Source organism: Phaenicophaeus curvirostris, chromosome 2, assembly GCF_032191515.1.
Source record: "Phaenicophaeus curvirostris isolate KB17595 chromosome 2, BPBGC_Pcur_1.0, whole genome shotgun sequence".
NCBI classification, from domain to species: Eukaryota; Metazoa; Chordata; class Aves; order Cuculiformes; family Cuculidae; genus Phaenicophaeus; species Phaenicophaeus curvirostris.
In genome coordinates, this window is record NC_091393.1 from 120,926,809 (window position 1) to 120,954,375 (window position 27,567).

The 27,567-nt window shown below is 46.1% G+C and overlaps 1 protein-coding gene across 1 annotated transcript; it reads right to left on the minus strand.

Annotated features, from left to right (window-relative positions):
- Positions 1-240: 240 nt before the first annotated feature.
- On the minus strand, positions 241-27,261 carry SDC1 (syndecan 1). The gene is made up of 5 exons (XM_069850724.1): positions 27,156-27,261; positions 4,889-4,970; positions 3,405-3,898; positions 3,054-3,183; positions 241-2,498 (listed from the first exon to the last, which is right to left on the minus strand). Exons 1-5 carry the CDS (start codon positions 27,210-27,212, stop codon positions 2,332-2,334), a joined length of 930 nt encoding a protein of 309 aa, XP_069706825.1. The 5' UTR covers positions 27,213-27,261; the 3' UTR covers positions 241-2,331.
- Positions 27,262-27,567: the final 306 nt, after the last annotated feature.

The window sequence follows — 27,567 nt, forward strand, 5'->3', positions numbered from 1 at the left end:
CATCCCACTCCACTGCCCCAGGGCAGAGCAACTCACCGCAACCCGGACATCCAGGGCAGGGGAAGAGGAAAGCAGCCTGCACTTAGCCCCTTCAATTGTTAGCTGAGCCTCCATATGTTTAGCATCAAAATTCACATTTCATACTTGGAGTCCAAATTCCTCAAAGACCTGGGCAGCCTTGAAAACCACTTCCATTTTGTGCAGTATTATGTATAGAGCAACGTTCACAGATCAGACCCATTCTTGCCAAAATGCCATTTATTGCGGTATACCTTTACATGGCATACAGATAACCAAATGTTGCATCTTCATTAGAACTTATATTCCATTTGTACCACTTAAATAACACAGAATGTCATGTTTGTTTCACAAACTGTCAGTTTAGACTACCAAAATATACATTTTTCCTTTCCCCCTAGCAAGGTTGTGAGGTACAACTGAAGTTCACCACTTTATCTTCCTGTGCTTTACAAGAACCTTTTCATAGATAAAACCTATCAAACAACATTTCTACATTCCTATACAAAGCAAAGAATTACAGCTGAAATTAACACCATCTGGTCATCGCATTAACCTATAAAAATTCATCCAGAAAAAAAAAAAAAAGACATAATGGACTTTGCAGCTTTAGTTAATAAACAGACAGCTACACATCATGCACAAGGAAAACTTGTGCATGAAGAAGAGTTTGGTATCAAGAAGTGGGGTTTTTATGTCTTGGGTTTGCAGAGAAGGCACCAATTGTAGCTGCATAGCAGCTCAGGAGTGTTTCATACTTCATTTAAATTACACAGGTTTTTAAGTTTTACTGTTATCATGCAACATTTGTACCAATTGTCACAATGTTTTCCAATATTCTCCAGTCATTCCCTCTGGCTCAACAGTACAAATATTTACATCAGTTGTAAACACTCCTCCAACCACCCCATACCTCCTGAGTGATGAGGAACTGAACTTACAAGAAGCTAACCAAAGGCAGAGCAGAAGTAAGGCTTGTGCAGAACACCATACTTTTCTTCTCACTCGGTTTGAGATACTCTAAGAGAACTCCAGATCCTCAATGACATCTCGGTGCCTGGCATCTGACAGGACACTGACCACCAACAGCTTCAAGGCATACGGACTTTCCTCAAGAGGTGCTTTCTGGCACTTATTAGTCTAACATACCTGGAGTTGCTTCTCTCCAAAGTGCAGGAACAGCTTCTGAACCACCGTTCAAGTTGTGAGACTCAAGCATGCCAACTGTTGTATATGTTTATAGCCATCTACACCTAGCCCTCATCAGGCTTGTTTCAGATGCTACGCCTCTCTACTCCTTAGCTGCAAAGTCCCGACATGCTGCTTTCCACCTCCCATCCCTGCGTACCGAGTTATTCTGTGGCATTAGATGGCAGACCACGTTCCGAGACAGCCACAGAGAGGTAGGTGCTACAACACACAATCAGTCACCTTGCGACTACACAGTAGCGCGGGTTGAGAGTATCTGCAGCATGAGAGCCCAGCCTAGATTTGGCACCCAAAAAAGTTGGAATGTCTGAGATAAGACTGCTTAGAAAAAACTATTTCTTACCTAAGCCTAGAAAGACCAAGAGGGCAGTGGGACAGTCCAATGCTACTGGTAAAATGAACTCTCCAGTTTTGAGGTCTTTGGAGTTTGCTTTGTATTAGCATATGCGCCAGCTGGTTAGGATCTGGTTCCTAGTCTGTGATAAAGACTCTGAAATATACATTATTTAAAACCATGTGACAATCAATTGCTTACCCTGCCCTCCTCACCTCTTCTCAGTAGAAATCATGTTCAGCTTGATGTTTCATAGGCATTAAGTGCTCCAAATAGGCAGTTAGAAAGAGCTAGAAGATTTCAGTGTACCAAATGTCTGCGCAGCACAGCCATTTGTTACACTTACAACACATCTATGAGTTAAATAGTAAGAATCCCTGCTATACAGAATTTGAGCACTGATAATTGTTTATTCTTGCTAGCCCGTTCCCTAAATATCAAGAGGCTTATACATACAGTGCTCCCTTATCTTCTCCCCATCGCCTGCCCCAGCAGTCTTTAGATAAACCAAAGTGAGTTTAGGAACTTGCAGTCCCACTTCTGTTTAAAAAAAACCATAAAATAAAAAACAGTTGTGCAAGAAAGCGGGGAATGTTCAATGAATCCAGATCTATTTTGTAGTTATAAAATTTCCAGTGGCAAAGTGGTAAGGGCAAATAACCCAATGATCATATGGCTTAAGTTTAAATGCAAAGCACACTAGGAGGTCCACGTGCAGGGAGAGAAGAGTCCAAAAAAGATGGAATAAGAAGTGTCCTGAAGACCAGTGTTTATGCATAGAATTCTTCTTGTTTGTGTGGTTTTTGGTATCCTCCATTAGACTGTTTTGGTTCATCCAGTGAATAGCTGCCTTCATCTTTTTTCTTCATTCTGTACAGCATAAATGCAACTAGAAACACTGCGAACACCAAGCCTACCAGTCCTCCAGCAATAACACCTAGAAGGGGGAAAAAGCCACAAATTACTCTAGACACCACACCAGAAAATGCTAGTATGACTGTAAGTTCCAGATTGTTCCTTGCTGTGACTCCCCTGACTCTGTAACTTCCAGAAATCAATTTGTCCTGTTGCCCAAACCGCTCACCCTGCCGCTCCCAAGAACCCGCTCCACTACCTCAGGCAAACCTAGAGAAGCAGATTTCCCACTGGGCTGTCCTGCAAACCATGCAAGGCTGCTATTCTACTCTTGGAATTTGACCCAGGCAGCGTTAGAGCAGCTTTACTGTGATTTTTGAGAGGACCAAAAGAATAGGTTTAAGCAGAAAATTCCAGATAACTAGTGATTGCTGCTTTGCTATCAGCAGATTAATATTTGCCCCTGTTAGGGTTTTGACAACACAGAACGATGAACCCTCACCCTTATTTCAGAGCTCTAACATAAAAGGTTGAATTTCACGCTCAGAGATGTACTTGCAGAACTACAGCTTCTGCTGCCTAGGAGACTCCTACAAGAGTCTGCTTTTACCAATTAGAAATCCAGAATATCAGGTACCTCCAAGAACTTCTTTTCTGTCCATAATTCCCGAGGCTCCTGCTGCTTTGGCATTCCTCCCAGAGTCAGACGGTACTTCTGAGTTTGGGGTGGGAGCCAAATCCTCCTCTTTAGTCAAGATGAAGTCTCCCTGTTGGGACATACAAGGCAGGTTATTCATGTTTCTCAACATGTCTGTTACTGAGGACTTTCCATAGCTTTGCTTTCTCTCACCTAAATCCCTCCACCAATATAAATGATTAAATCAATCATTGTTTTTGACAAATTAGCACCCTTTCCTGCAAAATCAACTTACTACATACTACGAAAAGCCAAGTTCCTTAAAAGGTCGTCAAAGCTATTAGTCCTCACCGGGTCTCCAGAGCCATCTTCAGAAACCTCCTCCTGTGTGGGAACAACGTCCTTTGGAGCTGTCGTCATAGCGGCAGCAGTGACGTCTCCCTCATGATGGACGGTAGGGTGGGGCCCAGGCACGTCTTCAGTGTCAGGCACATCAGAGTTAGGGATGTGAGGTTCCAGCTCATAGACCGTGACTGAGGCATCTGAAGGAGTTACATGAACCACTGAAGGAAAGTGAGTAGTGGGGCTTCTCACTGTTGTTGTAACCACATCATTTGTTGGCTTCTCGTCAGGTGTGCCCAGGACGGATCCTTCATCCTTCACAGCCACAACTGGTTCCTCTGTCACCATACTACTAGTTTCAGAAGGAGATATTACTTCCTTTTCAGTTCGGCTCTCAGTCCCAGGAAATGGCTGTTCGTTGAAATTCATTGGTGTTGACAATAATGAGGAATTAGTTAGTTCTCCTGGGATTCTCCAGACATGAGGCTGGTCAGTCAGGGGACCTGCAAAACAAAAAAAAAAATGGTAAGCAAGCCTGTATAGCCAATTTTTGCAACAGCAGCTGTTCAGTTTGTAATTCTTTACCCTTTTTCAGTGGAATAAGGAAGGGATAGACCAATGCACAATTCAGCAATACTTCTTTAGTCATCTGCCTCTCCCCAAGGCATAAAATGCTAGTCTGTGGACAGGTCAACAAGGGGCATATCTGCTTTCAGTACACGGGTTGCTCAGGATGGTTACCCGACCTTCCCCATAAGTATTTTCTATATGACTCAGAGCAGCCACACTTATACTCAACACCTTTAGTTGCTGATATATTTGGCACTGATTTCAGGGTCTTATTCCTGCAGAATTTAATCTAAAATCCAAGGAGGTGGCTGGAAGGAAGGAGAAGGATACCATGTCTTTGCTTTCAATAGTAGACTCTTTCCTCAGTATCATCTCCTTGACTTCAGCACTGAACCCCAAAGGTCTCTCATGCAGCTTAGTAATCATTCCAATAGCCTTTTTCCCCTCACCCTAAACCCCCTTTATTCCACTTTGTAAAAAAAGCCCACAGGAACTTGCACATCTGATGACAGATAAAACTTGCATTTGATGCATGTTGGCAGGCTGGGATTTACACACCCTCTAATGGTGTCTCCTGCGAGCTCAAAAGAGAGGACAAAAGCCCCTTGAACGGTCTCTCTTAGCCATGAGTAGAGAATCACTTCAGTTTCATATCATTCTTTACATGGGATCTTGTATTAGCAGCAATGTGGAGTATACCTGCTTCTGCTCCCTTTCAGTCTCCCACAACTCATTTTCTCCTAATTGTCAGTATCTGAGGCAATACAAGATGAACAGAACAGGCTCTTTTTCTGTTCCTAACTCTCAAACTCTGAGGGGTGCAATTCCTCCCTCCCCATCTTTGAGCTTGGATGCTTATCATGACCTCGATTGCCACATTCTGGAAGGATCAAGCATTAACAGTACAAATGGTAATAACTCACCTGCACCTGAACCTGAGAATGCATCGTCGTCATCACCAGAGGAATCAAGATCTTCAGGAGGAAGGTTCAGATTTGTAGTTTGCTTTAAAGAGAAGGGGAAAAAGCATGTTAGTGATGAGATTACTTAAAGTTATCATGTTGCTTATGCGGAGTCCTCTAAGGGCTCCTGAAGGTTACACAAACTTCCTTAGTTTGGACTGCATTTTTATCTGTCTTCATTCCACCCTCCTCTCCAAAAGAATAGTTCTGGTTAATCTATTTGGTGTTGGAAAAGTCAGTCTTGCTGTCTCCTTTCTCTATGCTTCTTCCAGGCTGCACGTGCTTTGGAAAAGAAGAAATCAAGAGCTGCATCCTAGTGGCAGCTGACGCTCAGTCCTTACACACATAACCCTTCTGATTCAGGTTCTGACTGCTCGTGACTATATTTCAACTGTGAATTACTGCATTACTTCTAAGCAGCGGAAAGGAAAACAAAGCAGCGCAGATTCTCTGCCTTTTTTGAGCCCTTCCATCACTGCTCACATATCTAAAACCACAATATCTAACTGGAAGTAGAACGAGATGCCCTTTTAATAAGTGTGGACACTCAGACTAAGTCCTGAGATTCAAGCCAGCCTTCTGTGCAGAATACAGCCCTGAGCTTTCTCTATTTATGCTTCAAGGAGTACACTAATCAGCACAGAAGTTCAATTGCTGAAACAACAGATAAACCCCTGTTCTACTGCAGCTGTTTATCATAACACACAACATTCAAAGCTGTTCAGGACATCCATAGGTGACGATATTAAATAAAGCACAGTGATTACTTCATGCATCTTGTTAGCTGCTGCTGTAAACACTCACTGTTATTATCAGTACATGCTTCACTCTGCGTGACTCAGGTTTATTTCTGCAGGGCTACCATTACCTAATCCAGTCAGTCTCCCTTCTCAGGTTTCAAACCAAAATCCTATAAATCACTATTCCGAACGTCAACTTTTCCCAAACAACTACATTCCCCATTTTCCAGAATTGACTTCTGTCCCATCCCCAAGATGCCCTTGTTGTCCCTTCCCAGCACTGTTCCATTTGCAAGTTTAGGATTGGATTGGATTGCATCATCCAAGCTGATCGTGGCTTTATCGGGAGTGTGAAATCTCATTTTGTTATGTAAAAAGAACATATATTCCTGCCAACTTTGCACCCAGGCCCAGTGTATTTGTCTAGCTTGCATTAACAGTGTCACTTAAAAATAACCATAACACTCATTTTCATCCTGGGAAGAAGTTAGCCAGCACAAGTGCCATCTGTCAAACAAAGTAATAGAGTGCTCTCATTGTCACTTTATTAACCACATGGCTGTATTTGTTGGCTTTAGCTCCTTTTCAATCTTCTAAGACATTAGGTATATTCAGTTTTCTCTTCCGTCCTTAACATCTTACCCGTTTCCACACAATTCCATAGAACAGCTAGTTCCCAAGGTGGTTAACTAGCCCATTACACTCTCTGACGACAAAGTATACAAGCTGCCACCAACTTAATCTAGCCCCTCATCTTACCCCTTCTAGGTGATGGGTGTAGTTAGATTGGTTTTTTCTTAAATAACAAAATGTAAGAACAAAAAACCGCTTTATATAGACATTAAACTTTTTAGCATGTCCCTTCTCTACAGGGAAAACCAAACCACTTTTCCTCAACTATCTGCAGGCATAATTTAGAGTGATTTCTAAGAAGAAATTGCCCTTCCATTTTTTTGTTTAGCTGCACGTCAGGAGGTAACTTGGATTTTTAGGTTTGTCCCTGCTTGTTTGCACTGTGCTTTTCCACTCATCCATGGAAAGTAGGTCAGATAAGTACTTCCTGTATGTTTTTCTTCTAGTGTCAAAGGTCAGCGATTCACGCAAGCTGATCTTGCTACACTTCAAATATTAAAGAGTACAGATTGTCAGTGCAGAAAGTATATGGAGAGAACTGCCAGGCTTCCCAAACTCTGCTCCCTTTTCCAGGACGTTCAAGAAGTGACGCCTGACTTTAGAAATTGCACAATTTTGATTGATGATTGACCATTTTTCTCCCTCCTTTCTTGCACTTTCAAGCACAGTCCTTTGTTCTCACGCACAGCCTGGTTTTGAGTGCAAAAGGGGATGTGTTGCAAAAGGAGGGGTGAATTCTCCCGGTGGGAAGACTCTACCCTGGAGCAGTTAAGAAAGCAATTTCTCCAGCTTTTTATTGAAGAAAGGGACTGCCAATACAGTTCATGACATGTCACCATACACCTTTATCTAGAATTAAGACTAACTTCCCTCTAAATCTGAATCTTCAGTTGTAGCTCATCCAGGACTTCCAAGAAGACCTGGACAGATTTGATGGTCTGCAGACCTTAGCAATGCTCCTGGAAGGACCACAGACTGCCAGGAAATTAAATGGCAGTTCTTGAGCTTTTAGCCTCTTCCCAGGCTGTTACAAGATCTGCTTCTCCACAGCCTTTGTCATGTACTCGTTTGAATCCTCGTTTGATTCCTGTATCTTAGCAGGGATAGCTAGGTGCTCCTCAGAGGAGGAAAGCCCAGTACAGCCCAGTCTAAACCAACTGGGACACGCGATGTTCCAGTGTAGAGTTGCCCACATGCTGCTCAGCAGCCACCTTGCAAACATGAAGTTGAACTCGGACGAGGTCCTGAGGTTGGCTACTGTACTTCAAGAGACTAATAGAAAGTATGATTCAGGATTAATAAAGTCTGCTTTCCAGGGCTTTACATAAGAACATAGTGAAGTTGCGCTGAATGCGTCCTTCTACTTAGTTATCCCAAAGGTTCTTGTCCCAGGCTGCTCCTCTGGGAGTTGCAGTTCAGAATATCCATGAAGTTATACAACATCATGACATCATCCAGCTTCATGAAACATGAGCCGTAAGGAATATTTGCCTTATTTTATAAGTGCACAGTGCATAAAGACTGGAGCTCTTGCTCCACGGGCCACAGCTTCAGTAGGCATGAAAGGCAATAACCTTTCCACACAATACGAGTCCTGCAGAAAGGTCACACTTCTACAATGATCTGCTGCTGAAGAATTTCAGGCACAGCAAGGTTAGTATAAAACACTGACTCAGGACAGCATTGGAAGGGATTGAACTTATTTGGGTTTGCATCAGGAAGACAGACCGTGCTGTACAGACAGCAAACACCTCATGGTCAAGGCTTTACCATGACCTTTTATTGCAGCCAAGTTACACCAATGAGAAAGGTTTTGAGGGGGCAAAGAGGATTAGGGGCTCAGAACACAGATTGAATCACCAGGTTGTACTATCGTATGAAAGAGCTGAAGATAAATTCCAGCTTAAAACAAGATTGCTCTACCAACAACTTCAGCTCAAAATTTTATTATCACACTGTTAGATATAGTCAGCTAATGTGGACGTGCTTTTAGAAATTACTTCCATCATCATCCAGTTTATTTTTCTGTCCACTGAGACTATTTGCAGACCACCATTCACACGATAATTGATGCCAGAGAGGTGGTATGAACACATTTAAGTCCAGATTGTGAATCCTTTGATGGATCTCTAATGCTATCTCATGTATTCTACCCAAAAAGCTCTTTTTTTTCCCCCACTTTTTTTTTTTTTAATTGCAACTCAGACAATTGATTAGAAATACTTGCCTTGCCCTTTTGATTTGATGCCACTGAATTTGGTTGCACGGAGGGGTAACATTTTTAACAGCATTTTTGATATGCACCAACCAGTTCCCATTAACCAGTGGAAGATCCCCTTCCCCAAGTATCAAAGCAGCCTGTTTAGAGGAAACCCTGAGGAGACTGTCAGCCTCTGCTCTTGCCGAGCACTGTATTGTTGCAGAACAATAGCTATTCAGCTCTGCTGTGGCAACCAGAAAGCTGCTTAGTGGCATCTTCAATTTTAATCAAGAATGGGTCAGACTTTCACAACTCATTAGCAATATTATTGGCTCCAGAAGTCTGACATACTCCAAATTTTTTTTTTTAAAGGCATATTTTCAAACTATTCTTCAGTCTTGGTTTTGCTTGCAATCTCAATACATGAATCTTTATTCCATCCACTGCCATGGAGCTCCCTTCTGCTAGAGCACAGATCTGAAGTGCTCTCTCATGATGAACGGGTGATTTGTAGTTTATTAGTTGATCTCGCCCTGTCCAAACTGGGAACCACATTTCTTTAATTTGGAGCCACGGTATATGTAAAATGAAGCAAGGGTGGTTTTTTTTCCAAATTGCTCTTTGAGGTAAGCAAAAACACCGGCTTTGCCACAAGCTGCTACAAGCCCTAAACTAGATTAAGGATGATTTGTATGCCACTCTTATTAATCCTAGTTAGTGATCAGCCTCTTTCAGCAGTGTCAAAAACACTTGAAATCCTCCATTACCTGAATAATGCTGTTACATTTGCACATCCGTTTCTCCTAATAAATCCTTCTTATTGAGCTAAAAAGGAACGAGCTGTAATGAGCTTTCCCACCTCAAACAACTCCCTGACCATCCTGCAAAATCTGCCAACTTTATGGGAAGTAAAATCAATGTCTTGCTTTTGTTTGGAGAGGTATATAAGAACAAGACAGACACTTGCTCTCTGTTTTGCCTACTAAATATGACATTGGAGAAAATGACTTTCGCAAGGATTTGAACAGCTCTAAAAAGAGAAAGGTTTGTCTTTCACCTTTTTCTGTATAGTGAAGAGCAGAGCTAGTCCCTCTGACAGAAACGCTGAACAGCCTCTAACCTCAAAATATTGACATTAGCGTGTGGGAAGACAGAACCACCTGCTGAAAGAAATTTTAGCTTTGTTAAACCTTGATATTCTCCAGTTAATAGCCCACACATAATTAACCCCAGCATTCTTAGCTGTCCATGGTTTTCCAACAGCTTAAATGGTTAAGGGAGGAAAAGAAAACAACACACCAGCATCCTCACTTATCCCCTTCCTTCTGCAGAGAGAGACCGCTAACATTAAGTTGATCATGCACACCTTCAATTTTAACAGCCATAAATACTGGAGTAGCTGAAACAGAACTGATGCTTTTATGTGGCAAGTCAGAAGTAAAGCTTGTGTGCAAGTCTGCTACATCAGAGGTCAGTAGCAATGTAGCACCATCAAAGCTAAATGCTCTTCCAGTTGTTTCTCGTTACTCCACTGCTCAAGATAAGCACCAGTACTGCTTGGTGACCCCCCTGCAGGTTAATGAAGTATTTATCTTCCTAGAACAGCCAAAGATAGAGCACAGGGTAAAGATCAGAAAGACAGCTACAAACCATTCCACAAACAGCCCATGGATTGGATAGGCTAGACCTAAGCAGCTCTTTTTTCCTGGCTGGTTTTCCAATCAAGGCTGTTCAAAGCATCACAACTATCTGCCCTCCTTATTCCATAGAATCATAGAGTCACCAGGTCGGAAAAGACCTCTGAGTTCATCAGGTCCAACCACACCTGTCCACTACTATTTCAGATGGTGTCATTTCCCCCCTCCCTCAATGAGTTTTTGCTGTGCACCAACATGCTTCACTATCACCAACCTTCCATCCACCAGTTTATGTCAGCTGGAGTAAGGCTGGTTAGTGGCACACAGGGTGCTCTTTCCACAGGGAAGCAAGTGGGAAGTAAAGGATGCTCTTCTGCTCTGCAAGTTAAGTGCCATTTCAGCAGGAAGAGGTAAGTATGCCAGTTAATTTGGCCGCTTCTCTATCAGATCATGATTAGCATAAAGAAATCTGGAAAATCCTGGTTAATTGAGTTCTTACTGGCCCACTCTTCTATTTTTGGCTGGTGACTTGAGAAGGGGACCGTGTGTGAGGGAGAGAACCTAACTGCAACAGCAGTTTCTTTCGTTTGAAGCATGAACCAGCTGATCACCACACAGTAGCCACCTCTTGGTACTTGGTTCTCTAGGCAGTGAAACCCAAAGCAGGACAAGAACTTCTAGGATCTACTCCACTATGGGCAGACCAGAGTAGACTGTAAACTCTGCCCACCATCCACTAGGCTTTGAACTTCCTTCTCTGTGAAGTTTTGTGGCCACAGCTGCAGCATGCTCTGATCCTTTGAACAAGATGTGGTGGCCAAGGAAGAAGAGCATCCAGCTACTCTACATGCACAGCAGCTACAGACCCAGTGTTTCTAGAGGCTCACCTGGTAAGACTAATGCCCAATCAGCATTATATTTTCTCCATACTGTGACTTTTTAAATTAAGTAGGGCTGAAACACAGCAATCAACACATGCTAAGAGCAAAAATGAACCAGCCTGTCGCCATCAGCTTGGGTTTCACGCTGGCAGGGCCCTTTAAACTACAACCTCCCACAAGACCCCGTCACTTCACGCTTCCTGGAGCATCCCCTGCAAAGCTGTTTGTGCAGACTCATGGTGAACCAGATCGGGTAAAAAAAAAAAAAAAAAGCAAAAAAAAAAAAATTAAAAAACCCACCACCAAAACAAAGCAGAGAGAAAGGAGAAAACATCACGCAAAGAATTTTCCAGCAGGACCAGTTCACCAATCCAGCTCAGTGCATGAATGCACAAGTGTTTGTCTTGGCACAGAACAGAGCACGGCAGCCAGGGCTGCATAGAGAACCACAGCCTGGGTTCCTGGGATGCTGACACACATTCACCTACCTTGCAGCAGAGGGGTGGTAAAATACCCTGCCGCTGCCACGCTTCATGGAAACGCACATCACCACCCTCAGACCGCAGGCTCACTCAATGGGCACCACAGGTTTATACAGAAAGGAGCAAGGAGAAGGGTTGTAGGGAGAGTATCCATCGTTAATGATGGATAAGGTTCCTTCCTAAGCCTGACAACAGTGCTTTTAGGTTCCTTCCTCATCTCCAAAACATAGTCTTTTCCAACCTGGTGATTCTATGACTCTAAAAGCAGTAGTATTGCTTTTGTCTTGAGCCACCAGAGCTTTACACGAGGTATGATTGCACTTTTTGTACTGGACAAGGAGGATACTGCGTGTCCTTCCAGCAGAGAGGGCTGAGCAAAGCCAGAGGCAGCTGGAGTTCAACAGGTTTGTGGACACCATAGCCAGGGAAGCTTGTGGCAGCACACGCAGCATCAGTGAGAACACATCACTTGCATGTGCTGCTAGGACTGTACAGAGCACCACATGGATCCTGATGCAGAGGAGCCAAGCTGCCTTGCAGTTCCCTCTCAGCCACCTCCACTAGAAGCCTGGTCAGTCCTTCAGTAATACAGAGAAGTGAGTTAAGAGCCCGTGCTCCTCCTTTTTCACCTGGAGGATGTATCAAACAAGCTGCTTTCAGTCATGCCAACCTGCTTCTTCCAGCCAAGGCCAAAGACTGAATCTCACCAACAGGTCAATCCACCCACAGACGTGGCTCAGGCTCACAACAAGTGCTCAGCTTCACTCTGCATCAGTGCCTGGTGCAGGTGGTCACAACATGGCCAAAAGTGAGGCACCTTTTGTCTCCCACACTCAAGGCAGCCTGCGTTTTGAAGATACAGTTTACTTTCTCTTTTCCCTGCAGCTAATCTCATGAGAAGCAGCCAGTTCCGTTTCATGCTATGACTGCTTTTCTTTAAAGAGCCCTCCCTGCAGCTCTTCAACACAGTTGATAGTTCAGGCATTCATTTCTTCAGATGGCACAAGAAAGCCACAGTTAACGTACAGAGAGCTGTGTAAAGTAGGTGCAGCTCAGTGATGCCAACACAGCTAACAGCTCCAGTTCATCCTGAGGAATTAATTTCAATCCATTTCAGCTGACCTGAGAGATGAGCAGTGAGCTGCCTAAGCTGACACCAAACAAAACTAACTTGTCTTAAAACCCTCCGACTTCAAGTCACCAGCACATCTTACTTCCTAGCATGGCAAAACGGGCAGAGAAGATTCAGTCTTAGAGCAGCAGCCAGTTCATCTGCTTGTTTAGAAAAGCACAGATGGGGAATTGCTCTGTTTCAGCCAGTGGTGGGGCTGCCCTGTACCGAGAACCACGACAAAATAATCTTAAGAAAGGAGTATGCTGCAGGTCAGAAAATCTTTATGAAACAGAAATCCATCCAGCAAAGGACTCTAGTAGTTCAAACCCCACTACTCATGGATACTGGTAACCGCAACACAGATAAATATGACCCTTTTGACGGAAGAAATTAAAAGTGACAGGATTCAAGGCCCCTCTCTGCCTCTGTCCCTTCCTCGTCCTCCTCCAGCAGTAGCACAGTCACGTGCCCCCTGGCTACCACGTATTCCGACATGGCTAGTTTGCAACATGTAGCATGATCACAGCACACACGCAGCCCCTGCTGCGGAGTTCAGGAAGGTGAAGTTGAGCAACTCACCTCAGACAAGTCATCAGCATGTCTAGCCCCTTAAATGGAGAGTGAACTTCGTAGTGTTGCCCTCCAAAGCATAAAACCACATTGACCTTATGTCTTCAAGAGCAGTCCCAGCAAAACCAGTCCTTACCCTTAGCCAATTATTCCCATCATGTGGACGTCTGTTGCCATGAACAAACAATCTTGCTCGCACCTAGGTGCAAATTCCTGTCTTTGACCCATCTCAAATGCTGTGTTCAGTTTTGGGCCCTTCAGTACAAGAAGGAAATTGAGATGCTGGAGAGCGTCCAGAGAAGGGGAACGGAGCTGGTGAGGGGGCTGGAGAACAAGTCTTATGAGGAGCAGCTGAGGGAACTGGGATCATTTAGTCTGGAGAAGAAGAGGATGAGGGGAGACCTTATTGCCCTGTTCAACCACCTCAAAGCGGGGTGTAGTGAGGTCATGCTGGTCTCTTCTCCCAAGTAATAAGGACAAGAGGAAATGGTCTTAAGTAGCACCAGGAGAGGTTTAGTTTGGATATTAGGAAAAAATTATTTACTGAAAGAGTGGTGAAGCATGGGAACAGGCTGCCCAGGGAAGTGTTGGGGTAACCATCCCTGGAGGGGTTCAGAAAACATACAGACATGGCACTTTGGGACACGATTTAGCAGGCATGGTGGTGTTGGGCTGGCTGTTGGATTTGATGATCTTAGAGGCCTTTTTCAACCTTAATGATTCTATGATTCATCTCTTGCCACCCACTCACCCTGTCCTATAGGACCAGCACCAAGGACTGTCTCTGCAGTGAAACTCACTACAGAACCACGAGACCTCCCAGCAAGGCAATTGCTCCTTGACATCATGCATGGGTTGGAGAAGCCAGTCTCCTCTCCCCATAAAGCTAAGAAACAATCCAGCTTCTAGTAAAGCAGACCAGTTAGCATTATGGCCCTGAGACTGATGAATGAGGCCCAAGACTGGGTTTGAGGGAAGAGCTCCAAAGCAGCTAGTGTCTCCCTTCATCCCATTTGAGACTGTCTTCCTCCAGCAGGCCTGCTAGCTCAAACTGGTGACCGTGCAGCTGTAGGCCATGTGCCAGGATGCCAAGAGGCTCAACCCCACACATTCCTCTTGCTGAGGTTCTCACTGCAGAACAGAGCACAAGCCTGCAGCACATCAACATCAGGACAGAAGACAGGCAGTTCAAGGACTTCGGATCCACAGAAGCACAACTTGCTCTTTTCATCTTCAGACATTCAGCTCAGGAAGCCCCAGATCAGAAAGCGTGACGTGATCTATGGCATCTCAAGTCTTCAAATTAGGCTGGTGGCACACTATAAATCACCGATGCCTCTCAGCAGCAGCAGGAAAACACATGCGTGTCTCTGGTCCCAGGGAAACTTATTTCCTGGAGACTATGCCATATAACTTGGCTGGTGGGACTACTACCCATTTCAAACAAGCCCCATGCCAGATTTTGCATGGCAGCAAACTACCACAGGCAACACTACAGCTGCCCAAGTGCTCTAATCTGAACAGATATGTTCCCAGAAATCAGAAGCGACATCATCACCGTGCTACACAGGATTCTCGGGGTGGAGGAAAACGTCCTGCCTCCAAGAATTATTACCAGGCAAGAGTAAATACATCAGCCTTCAGCATCCAGGCACATGGCTAGAGAGACAACCAAGGTTCTTATCTCAATCCTGAGAGTTTCCCTCTTCTCCTTCTTAGACTCTGGTAATTACCTAGCGTGAGATGTGCCAAGAAGCCAGGAGATGAAGCTGCAAGATCTTCTTGAAGGATCATCAAAGTATTTTCACTCTATTAACTACAGAAATATACGTTTCCAATTTGACCAAACTGCTTGCAGTGCTATACTAGGTCAGCAAAATCCAAGTTTCAGATAAAAAGCCCTGATGTATCATCAAATTAAGGGCTTACTGGCAGTATTTCTGGTTCCTAGCAGCTAGGAAGTTACTTAAACTTCAGCAGAAAGATGAGCTCACAACCCTGGAGTAGTCAAGGTCTCAGCTAAAGCAGGCTATTTGGTAGCCTTATAACAATAGAAAAGCAGACAAGGTATTCTGATTAGTTATATAAATTTACAGGGGAAACACCCAGACTTGAGGTTTTATAGGAAGATATATTCTATAGCAACTAGATAGACCCTATAAGCAACTGCCTGTGCACAAGACAACAAAAATCACTTTCTATTTGTTGACACTTAGTGGCAGAAACACCTGCCAGCTACAATGCCTGCTGCTATCAAACTCTCTTTAGCTTCCCAGCTGTCTGCTCATAGCCTACCCTACAGGACACACACGAAGTCCTTTGTATCGTGACAACAAGCCTGAGACTCAACAATTCGAGACAAGGCCTTCTTGATCACTTTTGTAAAACCCACATTTTCTCCCGAAGGAGGCACAGCGAAGTCTCCAGTGCACGTGAAATGCTTTTTAGCCAACAATCTATATTTTCCATACAGCACTCAGAGGTCACAGGTGTCTGGGGTGTGCGTATTTAATTATAAATCTGGCTTCTTAGTTAGAGCACCACCAACTACCCTTCTCAGGCACACCCCCAGATCCATCAGCTCTTCAATGTGGAGCTGGAAAGATCCAGAAAGAGCTGCCTGGCTTGAAGAGACACCATCCCTGTCTCTGTCTCACATGTGCGCACCAGATGGCAGGACCCGTCACACCCCATAACCTGATCCCTTGGTGCTGTTATTTATCTTTGCAAGGGAGCTGCAGAAGAAAGATACACTTGGGCAGCAAAACGAGCCACCAGTTGGCATTCAACAGCTCCCTTCCAATTTGGTCATGCTCCCCGTTACTAAGCTCTAACTCGTTCTAAGAAACTAAGTTCTTGCACAGCAAGACTCACCAGTCATACGTCAGTCTGTTAAGAAGGAACTTGCAAGTCTCAATCAGCAGCCAGTTGCTGGGCTCGACGCAGACCACACAAGCAGCTTTGGATTTTGGTTTCAATCCTATGTAGGGCAGTTCCTGCGCGTTGGCAGGTCTTACGCTAACACACACGGCTAGATGCACTTTTCGTGTTTGCTTCTGTGCCTCACCATTTCAATTAAATCAGCATGGATGTGAGGAAATCAAGTCTCTCCCTACACTATAAGGCAGGATATCAGGTCCGTTTTATCCACAGGACCTTGCAGTATTGACTAAGTCAAGATGGTTTATAATGCAGAAGTTATCCCTGCCAAACAGATGCATTTGAATGAGTCCAGAGAAGAGCAACGAAGCTGGTGAGGGGGCTGGAGAACAGGCCTTATGAGGAACGGCTGAGAGAGCTGGGGGTGTTTAGCCTGGAGAAGAGGAGGCTGAGGGGAGACCTCATTGCTCTCTACAACTACCTGAAAGGAGGTTGTGGAGAGGAGGGAGCTGGGCTCTTCTCCCAAGTGACAGGGGACAGGATGAGAGGGAATGGCCTCAAGCTCCGCCAGGGGAGGTTTAGGCTGAACATTAGGAAAAAATTTTTCACAGAAAGGGTCATAGGGCACTGGAACAGGTTGCCCAGGGAGGTGGTTGAGTCACATTCCCTGGAGGTGTTTAAGGGATGGGTGGACGAGGTGCTGGGGGGCATGGTTTAGTGTTTGATGGGAATGGTTGGACTCGATGATCCGATGGGTCTCTTCCAACCTGGTGATTCTATGATTTACACCAGCATGACTGAGCCACACACAAAAGAACCGAAACATCTCCACCAGAAGCAGGAGCCACATCTCAGATCAGGATTATTCTGTTGCCCCATCCCAAGAGACTTTTTGAAGGGGCAGTTTTAGCATCATCCTTTCCTTCTACAGAGTCTTAGCAGCTCCTGTATGCAGGTGCCAAAGAAAAACAGCATGTAAGAGTTTTGGGTACTACTGATCGCATTGGAATAAGCAGCAGCAGGCCAGATGGCTTTCGGGCAGAGGCTGGACTACATTTCACTGAATTCCTCTAACGCAGAACCTCATTGTGGTCTACAGCTTCTTCACATGGGGACGGGGAGGAGCAGGCGCTGATCTCTTCTCTCTGGTGACCAATGACAGAACCAAAGGGAACCACAGGAACATGTGCCAGGGGAGGATTAGGTTGGACACCAGGAAAAGGTTCTTCCCTCAGAGAGTGATGGAGCCCTGGAACAGCTCCCCAGGGAAGCTGACACAGCACCAAGCCTGACAACATTCAAGAAGCACTTGGGCAATGCCCTCAGACATCTGGTGTGAATGCAGGGGTTGTCCTGTGCAGGGACAGGAGCTGGACTCAACGATCCTTAAGGGTACCTTACAACTGAGGTCATTAGACGACTCTATAGCTCAGACTGCATGAACTCCCCTTGAGAAATATGCGTGCTCATAACCACCAGAAAGTGATCTACCCATGTAAAATGGTGCAAAGATCAAGCTTCCAGTGTCTCTTCATAGGACACTAATGGTCTCTGTGCTCAGGTTTACAAAAGCATTGGCAATCCTGCCAGTAAGACAAAGTTCTGACAGCAGTTGCTTACTACCGCCCCGTTTACAGTTAAATTATGTAACTTCTGAATGGGATTATGGAAGCCTGCTGGTGTACTTCCCAGCTGAGTCATGAGGGTGTTGAAGCATCATTTCAAAGCTGAAGCACCAAATGAAATCCTCCCATCAGAAAAAGTCTTCTAAAAAACTGCTGCTGCAATTGTGCTCCAGTTCACCTATAGTTCTACTCATTTCAGAAATAAAGATCAGGCATTGCTTGACCAAACACCTAGTGGATTAAACTAATCGATTATCATCTAGAGTCACTCAGTTGCAATTTGGTGACATCTGCAGAGTGGAGCCCTGAACTAGGAACTGTTATAGAGGTAGGATAAATAAGAGATCTTCCCTCTCATCTGAGCTGTTACCCAAGCCTCGCTGCAACAGATACCAGCTTCAGCTACCTCACACCTTCATTTCGGAGTGTTCAGCTTTTTCATCTATCTTCCCCACAGCCTTCTTTCACAGCAGTCACCAAATCAACCGAGGGGGCTGGAGTTTAGGGGGAAGATGTTACCACACGTGGAGTCTAGCTGCTCTCGTGCCTCATATGGGCAACTATAAAACTTAAGCTGCAATTTTTACATCCCTGCATTTTACACATCATACTGTGAAGAGAGAAGAGACATCACTAATGTCACCTCTGATGGAATGTCAGGCATTAAGACAAGTCAATAAAACAGTACTAAAAATTGAAAGGCAAGACAAAGTGATACAGTACCAAGTTATCCCTAGCACAACTTGTCCCTTAGTCAAGTTTCTTGCAAGGAATACCATCAGGACAGCTAGGCGCTGCGTAACAACGCATCAGACTTGTAAGAGACTGTTCAAACACCACTATCTTAAAGATATTTCATATAAAATAAAATTCTGGGTCTACTCAGACTACCACCTCTGGTCAGCACAATGTATCTCTAAAAAAGTAAAGCATAAAATGCTGAAGGACCACCTTACAGGTTAATTCCAAAAGCCCAGGCTGAATCACTGGCATGTGCCAGCACCATCACTACTACACTTTGGTGCTCCAGGTTTGTAGTATCCACCTCGCAAACCTCAGCTCATTGATCACGCAGGATTTATCGTGCAACTGTAGTTGTTCATCCTCCTGAAGCACCCAAAAAGGCAGTTTTTTCAATGAGAGAGTCGTGATCTTCCATTATGAACTTTCACTTTCTTTTACAGGATACTGCAGTTTTCACAATTTCATAATTATCTGGGCCTGCTGCCAGCGACCCACTAGCTACATCCATAATAGAAAATTAAACAACATCAGGGAACGTCCCCGGGCACTGGAGCACAATCTACACCATCAAATTACTAGAATGATCTCTGGCACGGTTTTGAGCCTTGCCAGCTGGTAAACCCTCAAATAATGCATATGAAGATACCCCAGACTGAGGAGGCAGGAAGAGTGTTAAAGGACAGGTCAGAAAATAAGACTTATGATACAACTGGGACTCTAAGTATTTAAGTTGGCTGCAGGACAATTAGCATCCAGCCAGTTTACTCACTAGAATCGCTGTATGGAGGTTTGGTGGATCTTTTGGCTACATAGCAGAGAGGTGGGGGCAACCAGGCATTTAGCACTTTTCAGCTACTACAGTGATCATAGAAACATTATGGTTGGAAAAGACCTTTAGGATCATACAGTCCAATCCAACTGTCTGCCCGGTATCACCGTGCCTGCTAAACCATGTCCTGAAGTGCTGTCTCTATAGGTTTTTTGAGCACCTCCAGGGGAGGAGACTCCACCATTTCCGTAGGCAGCCTGTTCCAATACTTCAACACTCTTCCAGTAAAGAGCTTTTTTCTAATATCCAATCTAAACCTCCCCTGTCACAACTTGAGGCCACTAATAACTTCTAAGTATTCAAAATCGCATCTTCCAGCTTCCACAGCAAGAAGCTCACCGCTTTTTCACAGCTCAGTGTGACTACAGATGCTGTCTGAGGAACTTGCTGCAAGTTAAACACGCTTCAAAGCAGAGTTGAAGCTGGTGGAGGATTAAACTAGCAGCTTTCCTCTTCGAGGCCATGAGTCAGTTGATGTAAGTGCACGATAGCAGCACACTCCTTTGCCACTGCCCAGACATGCCAGAGTCAGCCTCTTTTGTTAGGTGCTTTGTTCACCGATGGGAAAGTAGTCACGGATCTAGATGATTCCTCCGCTAGGACAGAAGGAGATTTAGAAGTCAGAGCTGTCTAGCTGCGGGCTGTTAGGCAAGTTTCGATGCAAGCCACTTTTCCATTCCACATAGGTGCCACTTACACCCTGTTAGAACCAGTAAGGTGGACAAATCTCATTTGGCCATCGAATCTGCCAGTGTGAGTCTCTATTACTGTGTGAGTTTCATAAGCATAGAGCACAGCGAGGGGAGTGAAAAAATAACCCCATATATTAGTGTTTGCATTAGGTGTTAATTCAACCAAGCTTTGTGCGTCCTCTAGCTTGGGCTTCTAGTCCTCTTATCCCTCAAACCACAGAAAGCTCTGTCCTTAAAGATACCTATTAACTGGTTAATGGGTTAACAAGTTCTCTCTTCTCCAGAGACCCTCTTCCCCAAGACTGATGTCTTAGCAGACAGACAGGCTGCTCTGAGCTTCTGTGGTTCTGCAGAGCACAGGCATCAAGTCTCCCAGACCACCACCCGGGGTCCTGGCACACAGCCTCCAAATTCTGCTGTGAGCTGGTCAACAAACAGCACGTGATTCAGATATACATCTCTCCATATAAATATATACATATCTTTATTTACCTTTCTCACTCTACTCGTCTCAAAGCATACAATACAATTGGAGGGGGGAAGATTTAGATTTGACATAGGGAAGAAATTCTTCACAGCAAGGGTGGTGAGGCCTTGGGACAGGTTGCGCACATAAGTTGCAGCTGCCCCATCCCTGGAGGTGTCCAAGGACAGGTTGGATGGGGCTTTGAGCAGCCTGATCCAGTGGGAGGTTTCCCTGCCCCTGGCAGGGGGGCTGGAATTGGATGGGCTCTAAGGTCCCTTCCAACCCAAACCATTCTGCGATTCTACGATAACAAGGCAGTAACAGGGCACTGTTTTGGGACAGGAAAGAGCCAGGTAGCCTCTTCCTACAGCACTGTAGCTGCCAGCTTTGATCCCCAGGGACCATATAAAGGCTCTCTACCAACACAGCCACAGCAGTACCGCTGCTACGACACGGGGCTTCACAAGAGCTCTCATCTGGAAATCATTACGCTAATCACAGCGTGCTCTCCAAATGGCAGACTGGCTCCACTCTCCCCTGCCCACCTCTGGCTTCAATATACAATCTGCATGTCTAGCAATCCCTAGATATAAGGGGCTCGACTGGAGCTGCCAACTGTCTCCGACTGGGATGTGTACTAGCACTGGGACGTGCCACTAGCATTAGCAACCGATTTGAAGAGCTCTCCTGTGTACAGTGCAGGACAGTCATGGTCTCTAGTGTTGCCCAGAAAGCATTCAGCTCTTTTACCTAACAACGGGAACGGAGTTAAGGTTTCATTCCATTTAAGAGGCAATAAGCTCCCCATCATGTGGCTCAGGCAGACAAAAAGCAACCCCCATCCTCCAGCTACGGCTTGTATGGTGGAGCCAGGGCACTCAAGAGAACTCATTGCACGACCCTGCAGCAAGCTGGGTGACAGCTTATACCCAATAAGATTGTCAGTCTTTGTCTCCATGGCTGGTGTACAAGACGTTGTCATTGCTGCACAGGCAGTGCAGAAATGTTACAGGGTGGAGTATGACAAGAACACAGAGCCTCCATGAAAAGCAAGACACCCATGAGTATTTTAAGCTGGTTGGCAGGCAATTCCCTATTTTTTGTCACTGCCTTTGATTTAGTCAGGAGTCATTCTGCAATCCTGAAGACCTTTGAGTTGCCAGAAGAGCCCTGAACCCTAATAAGCGGACATTAAAGAGAACCATATTGCAAAACCAAGAGCTATGGAGAAGATAGTTCTGACAGAGAGCACAGCAGCAAAACACTTAATTGAAGCAGCAAGAGCTCTTCAACTCATCAATACCTGAAGGAGTTTCAAAGTAGAAGCCTAGCAGGGAAAGCTATGACTTACAACACCTCCATGACTCAGTTGTAACTGCAACTCCAGTGACTCAACGGGAAGTTCTATTACCAACTCCATCCAAATCCCACTAACACACTGGTTCCTAGCCAGCCAAGCAAGCCTCACTGGTGAGACTGGTCTCAGCGGTGAGATACAAACATTACAGTCAAGCATGGCAAGGAGCCCAAGCTAACAGACTCCGCTGGACCCATGCCGGTTCCACAAGACCCAGAACGTCGACTGCAGCCAAGCGCTGCTTGAGAAACTGAGAGGTTGGGAAACCACCACATTAGCAGATGTTGCTCCACAAGAGTTGCCTGTAGGAGGTCCAAATGTTATCTCAACTTGAGGTAAGGCTTCACAGTGCAGGTACTTTTTCACTAGCACAGTAGAAAGTACACTACCCCAGGTTTCTAGCCAGGCCAGATAAAGCTCATTGCTGTGGTACACCCGTAGCCTAGCAGAGCAGTAGTTCAAATGAAGTACACTAGATAACTCTACCTTACAGACTTGTTAGCAAAACAGACACTGAGCACTCCTAAGAGGACACCACATGCTCTGTGCATTTTAGACTATCTTCTCAGCCCAGAAGAGAAGTGATCCTATCAAAAACACCAGAAGTCCTTGCCCTGTCGGTCAAAGCAACTTCCACTTTCCAAGTTCACTGCCTATATCAAAGTCTAGAGAGAAACAAAGGTGCCTTACTTGTAATCCACAAATAAACAGTCTTTAAATACTAAAATCCCCTGATGCCTCCTCAAGAGCTCACAACCTTCTCCCCGCAAAAGATACATGCACTTAGGTTACTGCTGCCATTTCTCACTTTAGAATGTTGATACAGGACCCAACTATAACTCCCTATTTTCTCTCACAGCCTTAAGCAGAGCAGGGTTATGGTATATTGTTTTGAGGCCCTGGTCCAGTCACACTAAGACAGGAGAGATGTCCTTCTTGCAGAAACCTGATGTTTCCCACTGCTTTGCTAGTCTTCTTGGCACACAAACAGCACCTACCTAGTCTGTCTGCTTATGGAAAGTGTTACCATAAAAAAAGATGGACAAATAAAAAGACTATCACTTCTTGCTAAATCATTCTCAGCCAAAGACACTACAGTAAAGGTGTCTATGCTTCCCTTATAGGCAAAATGGGATCTAGTCAACAATGCCCAGACAAAGCAACTCACCTTGAAGCAGACATGCAGGGGCTGGTCAGATAATCGCTCTTTTTGGCTCCACTGATTACATTGCCACGATTATAATGAGAGCTTAGGCACCTAGCACACACAAACACCTACATTTACATGCCTAAACATCAAACGAGTATTGTCCTGAGGGACTAGTGCCATTTGAAGTACCTCATGTCTCAGCGACTGCATCAGCCTTCTGGAGTGCTGTATTACTAACTCTGTGTTAATAAAGAGCAGGAGACATCCGAGACAAAAATTCTAACACTGCAATGCCGAAGCACTGCCATTTTATCACTGACAGCACCTCCTTGGGAAAGGAGTCCTATCTTCTCCCTGCCAAGAAGCATTCTCCTCCCTGTAATAGGCTAAAATCCCAGCTCCCTGGATGCCAGATGACACAAACAAGCATGGAATGTCCCACTCAGAGGCATTAGTACAGTTCTTGGGACTCAAGAGCCACTTCAGATGAAGTTAGGACAAAGTGCTGCTATATAGGCCACCCGGAGACGTCTAAGCACTAGCAATGCAAAACACATACTTAGAGTGGACCAATTTTGGTGCTAAAACAGCAGCCTACATTTCAGGTTAGTGCACTAGCTTAATTTTAGAAGCCTTACAGGTTTCTTGCACTTGCTGTAACTTGTCTTGGGTTGTCAGAGAGGATTGTTTGGTTTCCAGAAGTTTCAGAGCGCTGCCATTAATACTGTTAGCATTTCTAGCCACTTGAAACAGAGAGAAACGTGGAACAAAAGACTGTGAACTTCCACCAGAGTCCCCTTATGTGACACAAACACAACCCATTTGTCTTTGCTCTAGTCAGGGATGACCCGATACAATACAGTCACCGTTTTACTGGAAAATTGCCACCAGCAAGCGAATGTTCAGATAGACAAGTGCTGTTTATAGTGCTTGATAAATAACACGAAGCTGCTCTGCATGTAGTGTACAACAAAGTATTTCCTCCTTATCCACTGCTTACATGTTTAATAAGCAAGTTGGACTACCTAATTTCTTCTAATTAGTTTACATTCAGATAGGAATGACATCACTGCTGGAAAAAGGTTCTGCCTGCACTGCTAAGTTTGCGTTAACTACCAGCGTGCAGCTACACCGGATGAAACAATCAAACCCCTGTTTTCCCTCACAATACAGGCTGGATTGTCCACTGCCCTCCTGCAACTGGCTATGCACCTTGGCTCAGTTGGCTTCATGACAGGGTTACACCATGTAAATATTTCCATTTACGAGAATCACTAAGTTAATCCATTAAGGTGCATCAGCCTTCTTATTTCAAGGAAATCAAAGAATCATAGAATCCCTAGGCTGAAAAAAAACTTTGAGATCATCAAGCCCGACCGTACCTGTCCACTACTAAATCATATCCCTAAGCACTTCATCTACTTGTCTTCTAAACACCTCCAGGAATGGGAACTCAACCACCTCCCTGGGCAGCCTCTGCCAGGGCCTGAGAACCCTTTCAGTGAAGAAATTTCTCCCAATGTCCAATCTGAACCTCCCTTGGTGCAACTTGAGGCCACTCCCTCTCGTCCCATCGCCTGTCACTTGGAAGAAGGGACCAGGACCCACCTTGCTACAACCTCCTCCATAACAAAGAAGGCGATTACTCTCATACAAGGTGTTCTGAGCAATGTCACTTTGACAAAGGAGAACTTCTACCGCCATTCCTGTGGGTAGGAGGAGAAAACAGCTATCCTTTGGCCACTTTCTTGCTCCTTCTTATTACTTCTACAACAACACACATGGACAAGTCGAGTCACGCAGCAATAGTGAAGGATGAAATGATGTGCCAACACGCTTTCCAATAGTCAGACCAGCAGGAACCCAACACAACCACCCCAGGACCCAACACAAGAGGTTTTCTGCCACTTGATGCGAAAGCATAATGCCAGATGGGTTGGAAAGGCAGTTTAGTCTGCGTCACTGACATTTTGACATGGGAAAAAAGGCCACATGATCACCAGGAGAAGAACAGCCTCAGCACTGAGTCACCACGGAGAGCCCCAAAGACTTCTGACATGTTCCACATGTTCACACAGGAAACCCCTCAATCTGAAGCGTCATCCAGTGCTGCACATCTCTTACACACAAGGAGCTTCCAGACAAGCATTTACTTCGTGCCCTCATCATTTCTAGTAAGGAATGCTTATCATAGGGGAATTTTATCCTAACTAACTGCAGCTTTTCCATTTTATTCAGTAGAAAGCTTATTCAGAGACCTCTCCCCATGAAACAGGGCTTATTATAGCCACGCGCTTGTCATTTTTAGTCATCTCATAACTACTCGCTACCATGCAGGCTAGAAGGGTGCATGTCCAGACCTACAGGTAGAATTCACAGCCAGCACAGTATAGTGAAACTGGAGGTAGTTTGAGCAGCTTAGAACCTGCCCTGCGCCTCGTTCAGCCACTCCTTATCCAACTGCTGCTGTAGTTCATCTCCAGACAAGTTTCAAATGAATTATTCCCTTTCAGAAAGGGAAAAAAATGCACCGGTTTTGACTTTGAGGATCCTGCCTGTTCACATAAAGCCTCACACTCCACGTTTTCCTTCTAACTCATCCAGAGAAGACTCCATGAGTGGCATGCATATAGGTCTGTCACACGCACATGGGAATAACAGAATGGTTTGAGTTGGAAGGGACCTTAAAGACCACCCAGTTCCACTCCCCTGTCACAGGCAGGGACACCTCCCATTGGACCAGGCTGCTCAAAGCCCCATCCAACCTGGCCCCGAACACTTCCAGGGATGGGGCAGCCACAGCTTCCCTGGGCAACCTGGGCCAGTGCCTCACACTCTCATCATGAATAAGTTCTTCCTAATGTCAGTCTAAATCCTTCCCCCTCCAATTTAAAGCCATCTCCCCTCGTCCTATCACTACAGGCCCTTGTAAAAAGTCCCTCCCCAGTTCTCTTGTAGCCCCCTCCAGGTACTGGAAGCTGCTCTAAGGTCTCCCAGGAGCCTTCTCTTCCCCAGGCTGAAGAAGCCCAACTCTCTCAGCCTGTCCTCGTATGGGAGGTGCTCCAGCCCTCTGAGCACCTTCGTAGCCCTCCTTGGGACCTGTTCCAAAAGCATGGGAGATGAGGGGAGTCCTTGTCCCTCACCAGAGCAGAACGGGATGGCAACTCGGGCTTTGTGCCTCTCAAGAGGCAGCCACAAAAACTTATATCCCACATTCACCAACCCAACACAGAGGTCAGGGGACGATGCGGAGTCCAGGCCCCCAGCAGAGACCTGGAGCACCAAACAAAGCAGTTTTACAAGGCTGATCTGCCAGATTTCTGTGGCTGGGACCTCCCCAGGCAGAGCAGAAACAAGGAGCAGTGGGAGAGCCATCCTCTATCCATAGATGACATCTGGTGGCTGCCGCTCCGCAGAAGCGGAGATTTCCAAAGCTAAAAAGGGCTTCTCGCAGCCCTGCTGTGTCCCCAGCAGAGCAAATCCAGAAACACTGGAGTTTGAAGAAAGCGCAAGGCAGCGTCGTTAACTACACAGAGGCGAGGGGATGAAATCCATGAGCTGGGGAGGGCAGGAGAAAGGGTATGTATAAATGGGATGAAAGCCATGTGCGTAGGGCTGGGGAATACAGGAGAAAGAGTACGAACAGAGGGGATGAAAGCCCCAAGTTTAGGGCTGGGGAGGACAGGAGGAAGAGTACATGCAGGGAGGGCATGAAAGCCATGAGCGAAGGGCTGGGGAGGGCAGGAGAAAAGGCATGTACAGAGGGGATGAAAGCCACGAGTGCAGGGCTGGGGAGGGCAGGAGAGAGAGTACGTGCAGGGAGGGCATGAAAGCCACGAGTTGAGGAGAAAGGCTGCGCACAGGGAGGGGATGAAAGCCACGAGCGTAGAGCTGGGAAGGGCAGGAGAAAAGAGTACGTCGAGAGAGGATGAAAGCCACGAGTGCAGGAGAAAGGCTGCGCGCAGAGGGGGCGAGAGCCGTGAGGGCTGGGGAGGGCAGGAGAAAGAGCAGGAACAGAGGGGCTGGAAGCCACGAGAGGGGGGAGAAAGGAGAGCGCAGAGGGAGGGGGTGGAAGCCAGGAGAGAGGGGCTGGGGGTGGGGGCAGAGGGGCCGGTCCCCTCGCCCCGGAGAGCAGCCGGCTCCGGGCCCGCGGGGCTCCCTGCCCCTCGCGGGGGTCCCCGCCCCTCCCGGGGTCCCCTCGGAGGTCCCAGGCCCCGGCAGAGCTCACCGCGACTGCAGCCCGGAGGCTCAGGGCCACCAGCCACACGGCCACCGCCGTCACCATCCCGCCGGCCGCTCCCTCGCTCGGCCACGCTCCTCTCGCCGCTCTGGGAAGCAGCTGCAGCTTTTCTCCCTTTGCCAGTTCCTCCTGCTTTTTTTTTTTTTTTTCTCCTCTTAATTTTTCCCCCCCCCCCCTTTTCTAATTCTTTCCCGTGTTTCTTCTCCCCTCCGGCCGCGGCCCCGGGCTCCCAGCAGCGCTCTGCGCCGCCGAGGAGTTGAACTCTGCCTTTTAATGAACCCCCAGCCACAACCTTCACCTCCGGCCGCCCCCGCCCCGCCCCGGCCCGCCCCCCGCTACCTGCGCCCCGGCCCCGGCCCCCTCCCGTCTCTGCCCTCCCCTCCAGCCTTCCCTCCATTCA

Excerpts from the sequence above, each read along its gene's own strand:
- SDC1 (XM_069850724.1), bottom strand. The coding sequence starts at position 27,212 with ATGGTGACGGCGGTGGCCGTGTGGCTGGTGGCCCTGAGCCTCCGGGCT. Across the intron at positions 3,899-4,888 it reads ATTCTCAGGTTCAGGTGCAG|GTCCCCTGACTGACCAGCCT; the intron begins GTGAGTTATTAC and ends TTTGTTTTGCAG. Across the intron at positions 3,184-3,404 it reads AAGATGGCTCTGGAGACCCG|GGAGACTTCATCTTGACTAA; the intron begins GTGAGGACTAAT and ends ATGTCCCAACAG.